This window comes from Thalassophryne amazonica, chromosome 13 (assembly GCF_902500255.1).
Source record: "Thalassophryne amazonica chromosome 13, fThaAma1.1, whole genome shotgun sequence".
Classification (NCBI taxonomy): Eukaryota; Metazoa; Chordata; class Actinopteri; order Batrachoidiformes; family Batrachoididae; genus Thalassophryne; species Thalassophryne amazonica.
This window is the reverse complement of record NC_047115.1, coordinates 75,017,274-75,036,801: the sequence shown is the minus strand read 5'-3', so window position 1 is coordinate 75,036,801 and position 19,528 is coordinate 75,017,274. Positions and strand designations below refer to the sequence as shown.

Sequence of the window (19,528 nt, the reverse complement as noted above, 5' to 3'; positions counted from 1 at the left end):
CACATATATATACATATACATATATACATATATATATATATATACATATACATATATATATATATTCCAATGGTTATGGATGGGCTGATTTTGTGTTTGTGGATCTTGTGTTGTTTTTTATTTTATTTGGGAACTCATGTGATCCACACAGGTGTATGTAATCAACATGCGGGTGTATATAATTAAAGCGGCCACCTCAATGCGGTGGCTTTATTTTTTTTGGTCACAGAGAAATTTCTGGCTTGTTGTTTTTCCTCCCATCATTTTTTTTCAACCTTGCACACACACGCAGAACTGCTGCATTTAATGACTCTAACACAAGTGAACTGCAGCCTGACGCACAGATGCGCACACCGGCCAGACTATGCAAGAGTGTCTTTTTTGGACTGGGTTTAAGAAGTTCCTCAGCTTCAAAGCATGTCCTGCTGCTGCACTCAGCCCACAGCAGAAAGAGCTCAGACAGACATAAACGTCTGCAGCAGCAGGCTGATAACAGCATTCCCTCACGTGACCACGGATAAAATAATTGTACGCCACTAAAAACTTGAAATCCATCGTCTCCAAGATTTAATTGCTCACAATATCGTTTTCGATCTTGGGGATCAAGAGTTGACATGTAATCTGAAGTCATCTCCCGTGCGTTTTCTCACCGCATCTGCTTGGAGTCTGGAGTTTTCTGCCTGCCAGTCTGTGTGTACATGCGCTGGAAAGGCGGAAGTAAATAACAACAGCGATACCTTCTACTGATTTTCACTCTTTCTTCAGTTCAGTTTACTTGAGATGGTGACTGCCAGAAAATGTATCCCCAATGCAACTGTACAAAATAAAGACAAAAATTACTCAAATTTACTGTAGTAATTGGGTATGAGCTAAGGTATATATGAAGCTGAAATTGCTGATGGTAGGATGTAATTTTAATTTAACCTTTATTTAACCAAGGGAGTTCAGGACAATTATAAAGTTTCCAATTCACCTAACTTGCATATCTTTAAATGTGGGAGGAAAACGGAGCACCCGGAGGAAACCCACACAATCAAACGGAAAACATGCAAACTCCACACAGGAAGGCCACAGGTGGGAATCGAACCAATGACCTTCTTGCTCTGAGGCACCTGTGCTAACCATGAAGCCACCGTGCTGATGAATCTATAAGATACAGACAGATATCACGGGTGGTGGCCAAGTGTTTAGTGCGCTTGGCTTCAGTGCTGAAGGTTCCTGGCTCAAACCCCACCCCTGCCACATTTCATGGTGTAATGTGATGTTGCATCACATTTGCGCGTGTGATGTCACTGCTTATTTCAGCAAGACAATGCCAAGCCACATTCTGCACGTGTTACAACAGCATGGCTTCATAGTAAAATAGTGCAGGTACTAGACTGGCCTGCCTGCAGTCCAGACCTGTCGCCCATTGAAAATGTGTGGCGCAATATGAAGCGCAAAATATGACCACGGAGACCCCGGACTGTTAAAAAACTGAAGTCATACATCAAGCAAGAATGGGAAAGAATTCCACCTACAAAGCTTCAACAATTAGTGTCCTCACTTCCCAAATGCTTATTGAGTGTTGTTAGAAGGAAAGGTGATGTAACACAGTGGTAAACATACCACTGTCCCAGCTTTTTTGAAATGTGTTGCAGGCATCCATTTCAAAATGAGCAAATATTTGCACAAAAACAATAACGGTTATCAGTTTGAACATTAAATGTCTTTGTGGTGTATTCAATTGAATATAGATTGAAGAGGATTTGCAAATCATTGTATTCTGTTTTTATTTTCATTTTACACAACATCCCAACTTCATTGGAATTTGTGAAGTTAAAAGGAAAATAACTTTATAGTACAAGTCACTGGATAAGTATAACCATTTAATTTATTTTTTCATTTTTACATTGTTTTCTTTCCATGATGACAGTCTCACCTGGCTCCCCTGACTGGTCACAACCCAGTGAAATACTCGCCTAAGGCAGGAGACACAAAGACCATAAACACCCTCATTCTTCAGCAAAGGTATCAGCAAACACCTTTATCCAGGAACCTTATAACTCCAGATGTCTCTTGATCTCAAAAGACCAATGACCCAGAGACATGGGAAAAGCAAAGTGAAAGATAATGGTCTCTTGAAACGTTCAGTTTGAAACCAAAATTTTAAGATGATTTGATGTTCAATGTGCAGTTTGTCTCTTTTGTGCATTTCAACCTTTGTGCATTGGTCTTTAAACTACCTACATCAAAACAGGGAGCGTTAAGCTGTTTTCTTTGTAAAAAGTGTGCCCTGAAGGCACAGTGCTACTTAACAGAGCACACATAATGGAAGAAGTGCATGAAAAAAAGCTGTCGGTTAGCAAGTCAGAGACTGTATTTTGGTTAAAATGAAATGCCATTATAGGGCTTTCAATCTGAGAAAATACAATAATTGATGCAGTTAGGAAATTCAACCTCACATCTTATGTGGATGGCTGTGGAGGCTCTTCAGAGAGACCTGCCTCACCTACAGCTCTCATTCATGTCCCCATTTAGCTTTCAGGTTCCATCTACACCAAGAATGTTATTGTGAAATCAACATTTAAAATGGCAAAATCTTTCCTTCCTGACCCGTCTGCTCATGCAATGTTTCATCCTTAATTGATGCTTAGCCTTGATTTCTTAACCCCCTTTTGACCTCACTTCCATCCACAAAGTCTGTGATACCAGTCACATATACTCTTTATTCATTCTTTACATGCCACATCTCTACTTAACGTGAAGGCAGATTTTTGGGAAGGCCATTCCAGAAGCTTAATGTTAATCTGCTTTACCCAATGTACAACCAATTTTTATGTGTTTGGGACCACTGTCCTGTTGGAACACATATTTGTGGTCAAGTTTCAACTTGTCTAGCTGTTGGTTTGAGCTGATGCTGAAGAATTTGGAAGTAGTCCTCCTAATTTATTATTGCATCCACTTTGTGCAATGCACCAGCCCCAGAGCATGATATTACCACCACCATGCTTGACAGTTGGTACAACAGGTTTGAAAGCCTCACCTTTACTCCTCTTGCCATTGTTGGCCAAACAGCTCAGTCTTCGTCTCACCTGACCATAAAACCTTTCTCCAGAAGACGTTTGGCTTGTCCATGTGGGCAGCTTCAAATTTCAGTCCAGCTTGAAGGTGTCGATTTTGGAGCAGGGGCTTCTTTCTTTATCAGCACCCTCTCAGTCCATGGAGATGTAAAAATTGCTTCACTGTGGACAGTGACACTGGTATTCCAGCAGTTTCCAGTTCACAACAGGCCTGAGCCTTGGCAATTCCTGAACATCCTAAACAATTTCTTCCAGACCTTGGTAAAGTGGTGACACTGAGAACTAACTTGTACTTGCATACAACTGTTTGAACTGATGATTTTAGAATCTGCAGTTGTTTAGAAATAGCTCCTTCCCAACTTGTATAAATCTACAATTCTCCTTCTTAGATCTTCACTGAGTTTCTTGGAGGTTTCTATTGTTCTGAGTTTTGGTCAGTCCAATGAGTGCAGTCAAGCACACCCTTTTATGCTGGCAAAGAGGAACTACCAGTTGTAGTTAATCATAATCACTGACGAGGAGTTAATAGGCCTTGACTTTGTCATGTTAAGACATTGTGGAACCTTCAGCACCACTATATATTTGAGTTTGTATGTACAATTTCGACCCTGTGTGGATAAGAGAAAATCTAAAATAAATTCAAACTTTTGCACCCAATTCTTATTTTATAAAGTCATTAATGATGTACTATACTGTACAATCATTTCACTCTCGTAAAAGAACAGTTCAAAGACATATTATCCTCATGGTTACCATATAACATTTCATATCTGCCTTAGAAATCTCAAATCTGAAACTCAATCACGGGCTTCTACAGTCCCATTTTAAAATGATTCCACTCAGTGTCCCTATATTTATGTAACTCACTCTGTTCACTCTAAACTCTCATTCATTATTTAATGAACATGTGAACAGAACTGATAAGTTCTGAACTAATTAGGACATATCTTACCATTCTCACAGCATATAGGAGGTTCCCGTAGCAGTAGATCATAATGCCCACAGGCACAAAGAAACAGGCCAGAAGAAATAAGAGGATGAAGGAAGCATCGTTTGGGTCCTTAGATGCCCAATCTAGGGAGCAGCCCAGCTGATGGATCTCTAGGGTATAGCGGTTCCACCCCAGCAGAGGAGCTCCTGTCCAGGCTAGAGAGTACAGCCAGATGTGGCCAATGGCTCTCCATACCCAGGGGAAGTCCACCACCTGGGCATGGACCACACGGATGTAGCGCTCATAGGCCAGAGCTGCCAGAGTCATGATGGAGACGATGCCTGGTCATGAGAAGACAGAGAGCAAGCGAGAGAGAGAGAGAGAGAGAGAGAGACTGAGTAATTAATGCAGAAGGTCAAGATATGGGTCAGTGGAACTCAGCATCTCTTCCAATGAAATATACTCATCATTCTCTGTTCAGACAGAATACGTAGACCCTGCTTCTTCACATTTAAGTGGGCTGGTTTGATCACATTAGTGTATGAAACATACAATGAGAGGAATATTTAACAGTCACCTCAACTGACTTGTCTAACAATTTATTAATCATTTAAATTTAACCAGGTTAGTTCCATTGAGATCGAGATCTCTTTTACAAGGGAGACCTGGACAATTATAAAGTTTCCAGTTCATCTAACCTGCGTGTCTTTGGATGTGGCAGGAAGCAAGAGCACCCAGAGGGAACCCACACAACCACAGGGAGAACATGCAAACTCCACACAGAAAGGCCACAGGTGGGAATTGATCCCATGACCTGTGAAGCAAAAGTGCTAAACACTAAACTACCGTGCTGCCCGTCAATCATGCTGTTACTCCGCCCACCACTCAAGGAAGAAGGTGTTGTGATCAGTTCTGTGTGTCTGCACACTCAACTCAAATACAATTGCTCAAAATAATCTTGCACTCACATCAGGCTGAGTGTGGGAGTGAGTTCCTCCTGAGTGGCTATTCTGCACTGCTTGTGAATGATCTGGGGGTTGGAGAGCTCATCGCACTGCTTGGCATGTCTAACAAGATGGGAAAGGTCTCTTGTTCCAGCTTTGAATGTGTCCGACATTTGCCTGGAGTGTATGCTAAGATCATCTGCAGTTGTGCCAAGATGCTGCAAGCCTGTTCTGTGCCAACTGCAGGGCAGGCTGAGCCGAGGGGAGCTGACTATAAAGTCATTTTCACATGAAGACATAACTTAACAATCAAAGAAATGGTTAAAATGTGATTGTGGTGCATTAACTGGAGGGGTTTTTGCACTGCTAGCTCCTTAGCTGTCATTAATTAAACACAGCTAGACATTTTAAATATGTAAAACTATAAAAAAAATCTTTAATTCATGAAGTTTTTCCATCCAGACTTTAACTTTGAAGGCTCAGATTTGCAAATGAAAGTACGTAGTCTAGGATAAAGTCTTGCTCCAGTAAAGGGGTTATACCTTGTACTAGGGCTGCTTCAATCTGCTCCTGGGGGCACCTGCCCTGCAAGTTCTCAATTTGAAAGAATGAAATAAATCAGTTTAATGGGCTACATGTCAGGGCTTTCCACAGAAATTTAGAGCATGGCGGTTTTAGGGTGTGGGTGGAGGTGGGTGAGGGGAGGGCCTCATCCACCCAAACAAGTTGTCTTGTTTTAATGGTTCTATTAAAATGAAAAGTAATGCCACAACTTTTAATGTTCTTCTCTCTTAAGATTTAACAAATACTGTTGGCATAAAAATTTCAAATATACACCTTTATATAATACCTGAGTGGATCCTTGTCATTTGATTGCCAGTTGGCACTTAATTTTGGTTCGTGTGTTGTGCATCATACGGACAAAGTGAGGAATCTTGGAGTACTTTTTGATCCTATATTGTCTTTTGGCCCCCACATTAGAGACATTACGAGCACTGCCTTCTTTCATCTGCGAAATGTGGCGAGGATTCATCCCATCCTGTCTATGGCTGATGCTGAGACTTTGATATATGTGTTTATCTCTTCCAGACTGGATTATTGTAATGCTTTATTTTCTGGCCTGCCACAGTCTAGCATTCGAGGACTTCAGTTGGTACAGAATGCTGCTACCAGACTTTTGACACAAAGTAGAAGGTTTGACCACATTACTCCCATTCTGGCATCCCTTCATTAGCTACCGGTTTCTGTCAGATTGGATTTTAAAGTTTTATTGTTGGTTTATAAAACTGTTCATGGACTGGCACCTTCCTACCTGGCGGACTTGGTTAAGCCCTACGTACCTGCGAGGCCTTTGCATTCGCAGGATGCAGGGATTCTGTGTGTTCCGAGGATGAACAAGAAGTCTGTGGGGTATAGAGCCTTCTCCTACAGTGGTCCGACTCTTTGGAACGATCTACCTGCTGTTATTCGGCAGTCTGACACGGTGGAGATTTTTAAATCAAGACTGAAGACCCACTTTTTTAGACTGTTTTATCATTAATTTAATCTGTTTGTCCTTGCTTTGTAATTTCTTTTTATTCTACTGTGTTTTATCTTTTTATTGTGCTTTTCTTGTTTTTAATTTTGAGTTTAGATTAATTTGTGTTGTGAATTGTGTGAAGCGCCTTGGGGCAACTTTGTCGTGAGTTGGCGCTATATAAATTAATAAATTGAAATTGATTGGTGCTTTGTATGTTACGTGACATGGATTATTCTTCCCATTTGTGTTGCATTGCACTTAGAGTGCAATTTGGCTCCATTTAGAGTGCAAATATGGTTCCATATGTGTGGTACCATTGCACTCTGCACACACACGCACGCAAGCAACAAATCCACTGCGCCGACTGACGTGATTTTTTTTTTCGCTGCACTGAAGAAATACAAATTCTTTTTTTTGGTAGTACATGTGTACAAGCGCCTTCCCGCTTGTGTGAGCATGCACCGCGCGCACGCTCACAGAATCTGGGCGGCGCTTAGCTTTAAAACAAACATGGCGGAGATTGTTTTGTTGATGGATGACGATTTGAGGCACGGCATGGCAGACTTCATTGTCAGAATTATTTTTGGACTTCTATTTAAAGTTCGTGCTGGATTGTTGATGTCAAAGTAGCAGTGACGCACCAAAGCTGGATTAATTTCTGACATTTTTTCACTGCACTGAGGAGGTACCAAAATGTAAGTCCCTTTTCTGTTGTTTGTAAATTAATACGAGGTCTATTAGAAAAGTATCCGACCTTATTTAAAAAACAAAAAAAAAAAAACATATGGATTTGAATCACGTGTGCTTGTGTGAGCCAACCTTGAACCTTCATGCGCGATTTTTTTTCACGCTTGTCTGTTGCGTCATTCGCCTGTGAGCAGGCTTTGAGTGAGGAGTGGTCCACCCCCTCTGTGAATTTTCATTGTCAGGGAAATGACTGACTGCTGCTTTGCTTGATCAAATTTTTTTTTAGAAACTGTGAGGCACATCCATGTGAACACCATTCGAGAAATTCAGGTGGTTTTTGGTGAAAATTTTATGGGTTTCAAAGACATTAAGGGATGTTTCTGTCGCTTTAAGGACGGCCCACAGCAGCTGTGGGACGCGCCGCGCTCTATCCGGGACGTCGTCTGGACTAGCACAGGAATTGTGAAAAGACGTGGACATCAGCACTTTTTCGGCAAATTGAGACAGACGTGCGGAGGAATTCCGCGCGTCATGGCGGTGCCGCGACGCGCAAAGCAACACCGTGATGAAAAGTCACAGAACATGTTCTGGCATGTCCAGGCACATCCACAATTTCTTGGATAATCACTCGACTGAAAAACCACCGACAGCTGTCTGAACGCCATCTCAAAGCCGTCCTGTGAGACCAAAACGGAGGTGGTTTTGTGTCGGTCCAGCAGCGAATCCATCATGACGCGCGAAGCGTCCACTTGGCTTTCCATGATAAATCTCGTTAAAAGTGAAATCTGCAGGAAAATGGGTGATGTCCAGCTCTTGCGATAACCAGAGAAAGTGCACACGATGGTCACGGATCCACAGAGCAATCCGTTTAGAAATGAAATGGTCGTTCAGCCTGTCGATGGCAGCTGGAGCGCGGCGCGCCCCACAGCTGCTGTGGGCATCCTTACAGCGACAGTAACATCCCTTAATGTCTTTGAAGTCCATAAAATTTTCACCAAAAACCACCTGAATTTCTCGAATGGTGTCCACATGGATGTGCCTCACAGTTTCTAAAAAAAATTTGATCAAGCAAAGCAGCAGTCTCTCAGCCATTTCACTGATAATGAAAATCCGCCGAGGGGGGGTGGACCACTCCTCACTCAAAGCCTGCTCACAGGCGAATGACGCAACCGACAGGCGTGAAAAAAATCACGCATGCGCATGAAGGTTCAAGGTTGGCTCATGCAAGCACACGTAATTCAAATCCATATGTTTTTTTTTAAATAAGGTCGGATACTTTTCTAATAGACCTCGTATAATATAAAATGACAAGGATCTGTTTTCACTGTTATATAAAACAAATAATGAATGTTTTTACATTCTTTCAATGCAACACATATTTAATTCGGTGAAAGATGGAAGAAACTATTCAACTCGGCTTCACCCCGTTGAATGGTATGTTCCAGCTTTCACCTCATAAAATATTCGTACCATTGAACGCATAAACATTCATTATTTGTATAATGTGTGATTTCCAACAAAGAATCTTTTATTTCTAATTTCTCACAAGCACTTAGTATTAAAGTTTTGGGGCCTCGTGTAAAAGGCCTGAGTACGCACAAAAAAAGGTGGTGTACATGGAGGGAGGTGGTGGCGTAACAGCTTGCACGCTGGACTGGGATGCCAGCGACTCGGGTTCGCTTCCCAATTGCAACCACGCTCCCGACTGGCACTCTTAACATCAGTGCTGGGGGGGAGGAGTGACACATGTCGTGGGCCCTTCTGGAAACAAATCGTAGACTTTCGTTGGTTACCCACGTTAAATAAGAAACTCTTTTCTTCTTCCACGTCCGTCTCCACGCTAACATTCGGATGTATCAAAAGTGAAATGAGCATTGAAATGTGCGGTGCACCACACAATAATCCTGGCTGGCGTACGCACATTTCTACAGCTATTGTTCCTCTGGTGGCATGTAGAGGTGATGCTGGGACACTGTTAATAGTGTGAAAACAAGAAGTCATCAGAGTGATGTGCACATCAGAGACACACTTATAAATAATTAACACACCCACATGTTTGCAATTATATGGGTGGACATAAAAGCATGTGCAAAGTGAAATGAAAAATGGCACTAACAATTGCTGCATTAGCGCTGATAGACAACCTTGTAAATTGTGCAATCCAACATGAGAGTGTATTCAGGGAACGCAAGGATTTACTTGCAAATGACGATAGTTGGCTCATAAGTCGATTTTGTGTACCAAGGCCACTGTCACTGGAGTTGTGTGCAGAACTGCCCTAGAGCACAATACGGCAAGGAGCCAGGGGCTGTCTGTGCCTACACAGGTGGTGAACACACTGACCTTCCTGGCAACAGGGGCATTCCAGTGGGAGCTCACCGATCAATATTCCAAATTCCATCGTTTATTCATGTAATTGTTCCTAATGAAACCAGCGTGGGCCCATTTGGGCATGTGCGAATTCAAATTTTTTTGTTATTATTATTTGTTTCTTGATGGTGAAACTAGAGCTTCTTAACAGGCCCCTGGTTGTTTCCCTGTATTCAGTACTTGTCAATAAAGGCATGCATATGGTTGTGATGTCACACACCGTCAGCTGCACCTCATTCTATTTAACTTCAGTGTGTGCACTGCTTCCGCTTCATGTTTATTCTGGTTGACAGGGTACCAAATAAAATATTCATGCACATCTCCACTACATTTACTTCACTTACTTCAGTTACTCCACTTCATCTGTAGCTCACACTCGATTAAATTCCTTTTCTTACTGTGATCATTCCGGTGTCGCAGACCAAACGGCCCCCCCTAAAAATTGGTCTGCCCTGCCTAAACTGTGCATGCATCATTTCGTAGCTCAGCCGCTTGTCTGAGACAGAGTTTCTTGACCCAAAGCAATCAAATGGATTAATGGGATTATTAACCCTCAGATGGCAAGGTAAAACCTCTTAAATCATTCTAAAGTCAGCTTTAAGCAGAAACGAGGTGATAATCCGTGAACCGTGGCTAATGATGCATGCTCAGTGAAGGCTGGGCAGACTGATTTTTAGGGGGGACCGTTCGGTCACTGACACCGGACAGAGAAGGAAATCCCTGGGTCCCAGGGCCTATTTAAAACATTTGCATATTTAATAGGGGCTGGACAAGGAGGAGTTTTCAACTTCTGCATGTGCACTCAATTCCACGTTCAGTGGGATGTACAACAGGAACGTGGATTCATGTGTACTCACACTTTGATACATGTTTCAGTAGGAAATCCATGCAAGTCTTTGTACATGAGGCCCAAGGTCTTTCAGAAAGCAAAGGAAGCTAAATTTGGAATTATAGTCATTTAGATTAAAATAAAGCAGTATAAAACACTGGTCATGGAAACCACTTTCCCATATTTTACTGCTTAAGTAGAGTCATCTAAAGGCCATTGCTAGCAGTCTTCTTGATGCAGCACACAGCAAACTGGAAACTGTCACGCTGACTCTCAAAACCCATATGTTAAGGATTTGTGCTGAGCCTCATCATGTATCATGATATTCTGAATATTTCTCTACATAACAATCTCTGTTAAGAAATGAGAAATATGTTCAAGGATTTGCAGTATCTGACAGTTCTTGTCACCAAATCAAATCAATTTTATTTATGTAGAGCCAAATCACAACAAACAGTTGCCCCAAGGCGCTTTATATTGTAAGGCAAAAGCCATACAATAATTACAGAAAAACCCCAACGGTCAAAACGACCCCCTGTGAGCAAGCACTTGGCGACAGTGGGAAGGAAAAACTCCCTTTTAACAGGAAGAAACCTCCAGCAGAACCAGGCTCAGGGAGGGGCAGTCTTCTGCTGGGACTGGTTGGGGCTGAGGGGAGAGAATCAGGAAAAAGACATGCTGTGGAAGAGAGCAGAGATCAATCACTAATGATTAAATGCAGAGTGGTGCATACAGAGCAAAAAGAGAAACACTCAGTACATCATGGGAACCCCCCAGCAGTCTAAGTCTATAGCAGCATAACTAAGGGATGGTTCAGGGTCACCTGATCCAGCCCTAACTATAAGCTCTATAAGCACTATAAGCACCAGCAACGCAACTATTCAGTTTGCTAGCGGTGCCACTGGACGCGTACACTCTTGTGATGACGTGGTCTCAACTGTTTGTGTATGTATGTGAGGACACTGTCACAGGAAAGCTTAATCCAATTTTGAGCAAAGTTAGGAGGTACATTGGGTCCATGGATGGAAACAGGTGATGCGCTTTCAGTTAGGATCGTTTAACAATCAATGTCAGGGGTCAAAATCAAGTTTCTGGCTGCATGCTAATATATAACAAAAAGGCTAATATTATGGGGATTAGTTCAAATGTATGTCATATTTTCTTGACATACCCGATAGTTTGAAGGTGGGTGTTGTGCAGTTGTGCTCTCTGAGGCTTGTGGGTTGTTTTTGATTCATCTGTCCAACAAAATATGTCAAAGAACATAAAAAGTATTCATCAACATGGATTTGAAAGGACACAGTGAGGTTTCCATCCACAAAAACCCTATTTGACATTTGAGCTTCATTTACCGAAAAAAAAAAAACTAAACTAAACAATAAACCCTTATTTTTTTTAAACACAATTCTGACTGGCCCACTATGCAGAGGTCGAAATACATTTTTTAACCTACTTGCACTGGTGCTAGTAACAAAAAAATTACTTACACCAAAAAAAGTTACTTGCACAACCAAAGGTCAGTCTTATATCAACCTTAAAACTCCTTCTCTGATGTGTCAGACTCTTCCTCTCTGGGGAGAGCAGCAGTGGCAGTTTTTTTTTTTCATGTGCACGCGAACGAATCGTCCGTGAAGATTATTTTATTTATTAACTACACAGATGTATAATAAAACAAATGGTGACTGGTTTAGTTTGAGGGGAGAGAGAGCGAAGAACTATGGATCCCTGGAAGTGTCATGTCAAATGTTTTGCATGTGGAGAGAATGTGCGCACGTTTTATTATATTGTGCACTCATTTTATTATATTGTACGCATGTTTTATTATATTGTGCACACGTCTTATGATATTGTGCACACGTTTTAAGCATCGTTTGAGTAAAACAAGGGCACGATCTACAAAACGTGGCCACAATTTGTAAAACGTGCACTCAATATTGTCTTGACACATAAATGTTGGCTATTACCCAACAAACCAGGAGACAGTGTAATACATTTCCCCATTAGAAATGGATCTGGTCAGGGTATATCATGGTTTGGGCACACAAGGACATACAGAGAACTCCAGCTGCCCAGCATGGCATCATCTGGAGTTTAAGCACATTAAAGATGCTGAGGGCGACGTGTCTCCCCATCATGAGGATGACAATTTAGGTCATATTATGGAGCTCATTTTGAACAAAAGGAAAACGTGCGCACATTTGATTAATTCAAGGGCTCAATTAAAAGAATATGTGCACACGAATTATCATGGCCAAGAAAACGTGCACACGTTTTATTCATTTGAGAGCACGTTTTATTAATTCGTGGGTTCAATTAAAGGAAAATGTGCACACAAATTATCATGGCCAGAAAAAATAAATAAATAAATAAATAAAATCATTTTAATTGACCTCTCCCGGGTTCCGTAAAAGAACCGCAGTGGCAGCCATTTTTTTTCACATGCGCATGTGTTGTTTTTTCCTTATTTATTCCTTTATTGGTTCATTCTACTGGTGCTTATAGTTGATAAAACTTGGATAGTTACTTGCACCAGTGCTAGTGCAGTATATAATTACGTGCACCGCTCGAATAATATGTGCACAAACTAGCACATGCACGTACTATTTCGAGCCCTATGGAAGTAATTCCCAAAGAAAGAAAGAAAAAGACACCGAGCAACATTATGTCCTCTAAATGTCCTGAACCCCTGCCCCAAACACTCTGCAAATGAGCTACACCACAGTCTCCAAAGTATGTCATGGTTTTGGACCACTTCTGCTACAGGGTTGTTTGTTTATAGCCTGACTGAAATATACTTCACCTTTGTATGTATTGTATTGTATGTGTCAAGCTACGTGTATGATTCACGCTAGTATGTAAAATATAATAACCCAGTCCGCATGTCTATCCAATCACATATTCAATACCACTCTAATCCTGCAATGTCTTTATTCATGAGAGCAGTCCAGGAACAGTTTCAATAAACAGACTTTTTATAAACACACAGTGCAGTTAATTGTGCGTACAGTAATAACTATGGGTTCAGTACAGATGACTTCCACTAACAGAACTGTCGGGTTTATTGCTGAAACCCCTGTGGCTCTGGTCTGTGTTGGTCACATCGACACCACCCAGCAAATGTGTGTGACAGCAGAGATGGAATATCGGTGGCAGCATGTTAGTACAATGAACGTTTTCTTTGCTGTATGGTGGAATTCCTGTTAATTCTAGAATAGAATTTAAAATTCTTCTTCTTACTTATAAGGTTTTGAATAATCAGGTCCCATCTTATCTTAGTGACCTCATAGTACCATATCACCCCAAGAGCGCTTCGCTCTCAGACTGCAGGCTGACTTGTAGTTCCTAGGGTTTGTAAGAGTAGAATGGGAGGCAGAGCCTTCAGCTTTCAGGCTCCTCTCCTGTGGAACCAGCTCCCAATTCGGATCAGGGAGACAGACACCCTCTCTACTTTTAAGATTAGGCTTAAAACTTTCCTTTTTGCTAAAGCTTATAGTTAGGGCTGGATCGGGTGACCCTGAACCATCCCTTAGTTATGCTGCTATAGACTTAGACTGCTGGGGGGTTCCCATGATGCACTGAGTGTTTCTTTCTCTTTTTGCTCTGTATGCACCACTCTGCATTTAATCATTAGTGATTGATCTCTGCTCCCCTCCACAGCATGTCTTTTTCCTGGTTCTCTCCCTCAGCCCCAACCAGTCCCAGCAGAAGACTGCCCCTCCCTGAGCCTGGTTCTGCTGGAGGTTTCTTCCTGTTAAAAGGGAGTTTTTCCTTCCCACTGTCGCCAAGTGCTTGCTCACAGGGGGTTGTTTTGACCATTGGGGTTTTTACGTAATTATTGTATGGCCTTGCCTTACAATATAAAGCGCCTTGGGGCAACTGTTTGTTGTGATTTGGCGCTATATAAATAAAATTGATTGATTGATTGATTGAATTTATTCCTCTTCAAGTTTTAATAATCACACCTGGTGTGGAGTATAGGCACGAATTAGTTGTTCATTCAGCTTTCTGACAGTAGATACATACATTTTGTAAAATTTGTATGATCTTGTAGTTTTGTAATGTAATATACCAGTATATATATATTTTTAAATTATTTGAATAAGAGAGACAAATATTACTTGATTTCACCTTTTCAAATGTCTGCTTTTGCTTCTATTCCGGGGCTTGTATAATTTTAAACTCAGTTTTTTTTTTGCTCTGGACTGATGGCTGGAAAAAAAAAAGTAATTTGAAAATGTCATTGAAGTTGCAGCTGCTGCAGAAGTCAGACATTTCAGCCGCAGTACTGCACAGATGAGGGAGGGGTGAATACATTTTTTATCAACAATCTCCATGAGTGGCAGGTTTGTTGTAATTGCTCATGCATGCTTGTGTGTATGTAGATGAATATCATGCTTAGAGATGAAAAAAAATATTTTGGATGACATTTTCTTGCTAATTTTCCATTTGAGTTCTCAGTCGAGTGAAAAGAAGTCAATGTCAATTACAGGACACTCATAAGAGGGCAACAATCCATGCAATTTATTAACGCCTATAAATCCTCATAAGACATTAATTCTACTGGAGTGTGAATCTGTTGATTGACCTTATTCACACATCAATACTAATGCTATATTAAAGGAACTACAGAGAAACAGTGAGTTGAGATCTGTATATCTGGCAACATGTTATGAAGAAAAAAGGTAGATTGATAGATAGCAACAAAATGAAAACTTGATGTAGCCAGATTTGCACAGGGCATTTAAACAAGAGCACCACATAGTATAAAATTAAATGTCCTTTATATTATTTTAGTCTATGTTAATGCAGGAATGACCTTATGTCCGTTTTTATTTTCATTTGGCGTCAAAATATAAATTGTTTGCTACTGAAGGTGAAGCAAAAAGGGAAAACTTAAAAAACAAAAACGAAGAACTGAGTAACGATGCAGAAAGAATCTCCCTTGAAATAAGAACTTTTTTGTTTTTAACTTACCAAATAAGCTGTTACTGAATCCGTCCCACACGCACATCGCCCGGCTCCACATCCATCCTCCATTCACGCACGAGGCGAACGTGAAGTTGATTCCGAGGACAGAAACCAAAAAGTCGCTTAAACCTATGTTGACCAGTAATAAGTTGGTGGGTGTCCGCATACTTTTAAACCGACAGTAAAGAATAATCACGACCGCGTTGTTGCAGAAGCCTAAAATTCCAATAGTCCCGATAATAAACGCTAAAAGTTTGTAAGTACCCACAGTAAACACGTCGCCTTCCGCACTGCGCGTGCCGTTGGCAGGATTCATCTCGTGCAAGTGAACTTTCCTCTCCAGCATCGCGGCACGAGACACTCATCTCCACCGCACGCGACTGCCGCACGCGCTCCTACCGCCGCTATTTCAAATCAAGGCAGCGACTAAAATGGGTCAGCGTACTGCTGTCAAGTCACCTACAGTGTATACGCACTACTATATCCGTCACACCTTCAAAATAAAGTGCGGTCTGACCTACTTAGATTTACAGTACACTGTTGGCTTGTTGGGTTGTTTGTTGCAAGCTTTTAAATTATATACACACTAGAGCAGGGGTGGGCAATCATGTGCCATGAAGGGCCGAAACACTGCAGGTTTTCCTTTCTACCAATCACCTCAGCAGGTGATTTCATTAAAGATCAGGTGTCTCAGCAGGTGATTTCATTGACTATCAGGTGTTTATGTTCAGAGGAGAAGCTCATCAGCACCCTCCTGCTGAGGTGACTGGTTGCAAGGAAAACCTGCACTGTCTCGGCCCTCGTTGCCCACCCCTGCACTAGAGTTTTAAAAGAGTTACTAGATTTTGTTCATTTTCCCCTATTCTGTATAATGAGGTAGATCAAGGTGGCTACAGGTATGGACCCATATCTACAGATACTGTTCTAAAGATACGGAGGGTGTCTTACCGACTAATCAGAATGCGCAAATATGTCCGTACCCGTACCATATGCGGCTAAAGATCCGGCAAGGCTTCAAAACTCATCCGTACATTGTCCGTATCTTCAGTGAACCTCGGTCTGTACCTTTAGCAGTCCCGCAGAAGATACGGATGTACGTACCCGTAGCCAGTTCGTTTTGTAAAAAGGGAAACAAAGTGTTAGTGGAAAATTATAGACCAGTTAGTTTAACCTCACCGGTATGTAAACTTTGTGGAAAAAAATAATTGGAGAAAGACTACCTGATTTTATGGAAAATAATAATAACTTTTTGTGTGACCAGTAATATGGTTTGAGGAAAGCCAGATCACGTTTAACCACTCTATGTGCACTTTGGAAGAGTGGACCAGACTTTATGATGATGGGTTATCGTTTGAAGTATTGTACTTAGACCTCCGAAAGGCTTGTGATTCTGTGCCACATACTAGATTGTCATACAAACTGTATTAAGTCAGAATAGTAGGAAAATTAAATTTGTGGATAGAGGACTTCTTCAGATGTAGGAAGCAGGCGGTATAAGCTCCTCATACCAGAGTGTTACTAGTGGAGTCCCGCAGGGGTCTGTCTTGGGACCAATGTTATTTTTAGTATTTATAAATGATTTCCCAACAGTCATAACCACACAATGCAAATTTTTTTGCAGATGATAGGAAACTTTATTATTCTATCCTGTCACTGGTCGATCATAGCCATGTATAAATGACAAGTTAATTTTTCCAAATGTACGAGGTCTGTCCAAAAAGTAATGGACTTTTTTGCTCCCATTTTGTATGAGATGAACTCAAAGATCTAAAACTTTTTCCACATACACAATATCACCATTTCCCTCAAATATTGTTCACAAACCAGTCTAAATCTGTGATAGTGAGCACTTCTACTTTGCTGAGATAATCCATCCCACCTCACAGGTGTGCCATACCAAGATGCTTGATTAGACACCGTGATTAGTGCACAGGTGTGCCTTAGACTGTCCACAATAAAAGGCCACTCTGAAAGGTGCAGTTTTGTTTTATTGGGGGGGGGGGGGGGATTCCAGTCAGTATCTGGTGTGACCACCATTTGCCTCATGCAGTGCAACACATCTCCTTCGCATAGAGTTGATCAGGTTGTCAATTGTGGCCTGTGGAATGTTGGTCCACTCCTCTTCAATGGCTGTGCAAAGTTGCTGGATATTGGCAGGAACTGGTACACGCTGTCGTATATGCCGGTCCAGAGCATCCCAAACATGCTCAATGGGTGACATGTCCGGTGAGTATGCCGGCCATGCAAGAACTGGGACATTTTCAGCTTCCAATGATTGTGTACAGATCCTTGCAACATGGGGCCGTGCATTATCCTGCTGCAACATGAGGTGATGTTCTTGGATGTATGGCACAACAATGGGCCTCAGGATCTCGTCACAGTATCTCTGTGCATTCAAAATGCCATCAATAAAATGCACCTGTGTTGTTCGTCCATAACAGACGCCTGCCCATACCATAACCCCACCGCCACCATGGGCCATCGAAAGCTGTCTGAATCTTCTGAATAGTTTCCAACACGGAGGTGTTTTTTTTGTTGTGCGCCATGAGCAGTTCCGTGCCGACACGCGAAATCCTCCGCACGTCTTTCAGGCGAATGACGCAACCGACAGGCGTGAAAAAACTCACGCATGCGCACGAAGGTTCAAGCTTGGCTGATGCAATCACACGTGATTCAAATCCATATAGTTTTTGAAAAAAATAAAAAGGTCCGTTACTTTTTGGACAGACCTCGTATATGTAATGCAGCAGCCAAAGCAAATAGAATTTTGGGCATGATCAAGCGAACTTTTACTTTCTTTCCAAATAATCTTTTTTGATCTTGTATAAAAGCTATGTCAGACCTCACTTAGAGTATTGTATCCAGGTTTGGTCCCCTCATCTTCAGAGAGACAAAAATGTATTAGAAAAAGTACAGAGGAGAATCTCAAAAATTGTACCAGAGTTGGTTGATTTACCATATGAAGAGAGATTAAAATAACTGAAGCTTACTACTCTTGAAAATAGAAGGGTTTGTGGAGACCTGATTGAGGTTTACTAAATGGTTTATGGTTTTGAGAATATCAGTCCTGAAATCTTTTTTTTTTTTCCAAAATAGAGTTTGTTCAGGTTTAGGAGGTCACTCTCACATGGTTGAGGTGCAAAGATGCAAATATGACCTAAGAAAATATTTTTTCTAATAGATTTATACCTTTGTGGACTTGCCTTCACCATCATTTGGTAAACATTCCAAGTGTTAGTACTTATTACTAAGAAATACTATGATAATTTTTACTATGACTGATGATTTAGTGTGATTTTTTAATGACTAATGATGTGTGCTTTTATTGTGCTTTTATATGTGATTTTTTACAGCACACAATGAATGAATAATGAATTATTATAACTATAGAGTATTAATTTCAAAACACGGGTCTATGTGTCTAACATGTGCAGCAGTCCAGTTGAAAGCTGCTTCCAAAACAGAAATGGTTCAATTTATTTAATTTATAGAGTGTCAAACCACAATAGAAGTCAACCCAAGATGCTTCATCAGGGTAAGCAGATGACAGTTAAAAACTAGGTTCTGTCAGCATCTCCATTTTTGCTCTTTTTCTACAGCAGACTGATGCTCTTCCTGACGCAAGACCACATTACATTGAAAATGGGCATGGTGGTCTTGAACAAGGCACCTTCTGCTTTTTGAAGCAAGTGCACTGACTACATGATGAAATATGAATCATTTATATTTGGGCCAAGTAGGCCAGGTATTTTACCATTCGACCTGGGCCCCCTCAAATCCTGTGTCAAACCAGTTGTAACCAACCTTGGAGTAAAAATTGATTCAGCTCTTAAAATGGACAAGCAGGTAAATACAGTGGTGAGAAATGGCTTTTTTCAGCTGAGGCAACTCTCTAATGTTAAGCCTTTTTTTATCTTGTCAAGATTTAGAAAGAGTCTTGCATGCATTTGTAACCACTCGCCTGGATTATTGTAATGCCCTTTATGTTGGTATTGATCAGGCTTCGCTATCGCGTTTACAAATGGTTCAGAACACTGCTTCTCGTCTCCTGACAAGAACGTGTAGATGTGAGCACATTATCCCTGTTCTTGCCTCTCTACACAGGTTGCCTGTCTATTTTAGAATTAATTAAAAAATTTTATTGTTTACTTTTAAAGTTTTGAGTGGCTTGGCTCCCATGTATCTGACAGACCTCTTACATATATACACCCCTCGAAG

General features: G+C 41.2%; 1 protein-coding gene and 1 long non-coding RNA gene across 2 annotated transcripts in view; both read right to left on the bottom strand.

The window, feature by feature from the left end:
- Positions 1-3,278, bottom strand: part of LOC117523942 — an 11,991-nt gene extending 8,713 nt beyond the window's left edge. Inside the window, exon 1 of the long non-coding RNA XR_004564646.1 lies at positions 3,075-3,278. This is a non-coding gene — a long non-coding RNA (uncharacterized LOC117523942). The remainder of the gene's footprint in view (positions 1-3,074) is intronic.
- Positions 1-15,743, bottom strand: part of opn3 (opsin 3) — a 32,481-nt gene extending 16,738 nt beyond the window's left edge. Inside the window, exons 1-2 of the mRNA XM_034185563.1 lie at positions 15,317-15,743; positions 4,015-4,334 (exon numbers count right to left, since the gene is read on the bottom strand). Coding sequence (XP_034041454.1) covers positions 4,015-4,334; positions 15,317-15,656 — 660 coding nt within the window. The 5' untranslated portion in view covers positions 15,657-15,743. The remainder of the gene's footprint in view (positions 1-4,014; positions 4,335-15,316) is intronic.
- Positions 15,744-19,528: the final 3,785 nt, after the last annotated feature.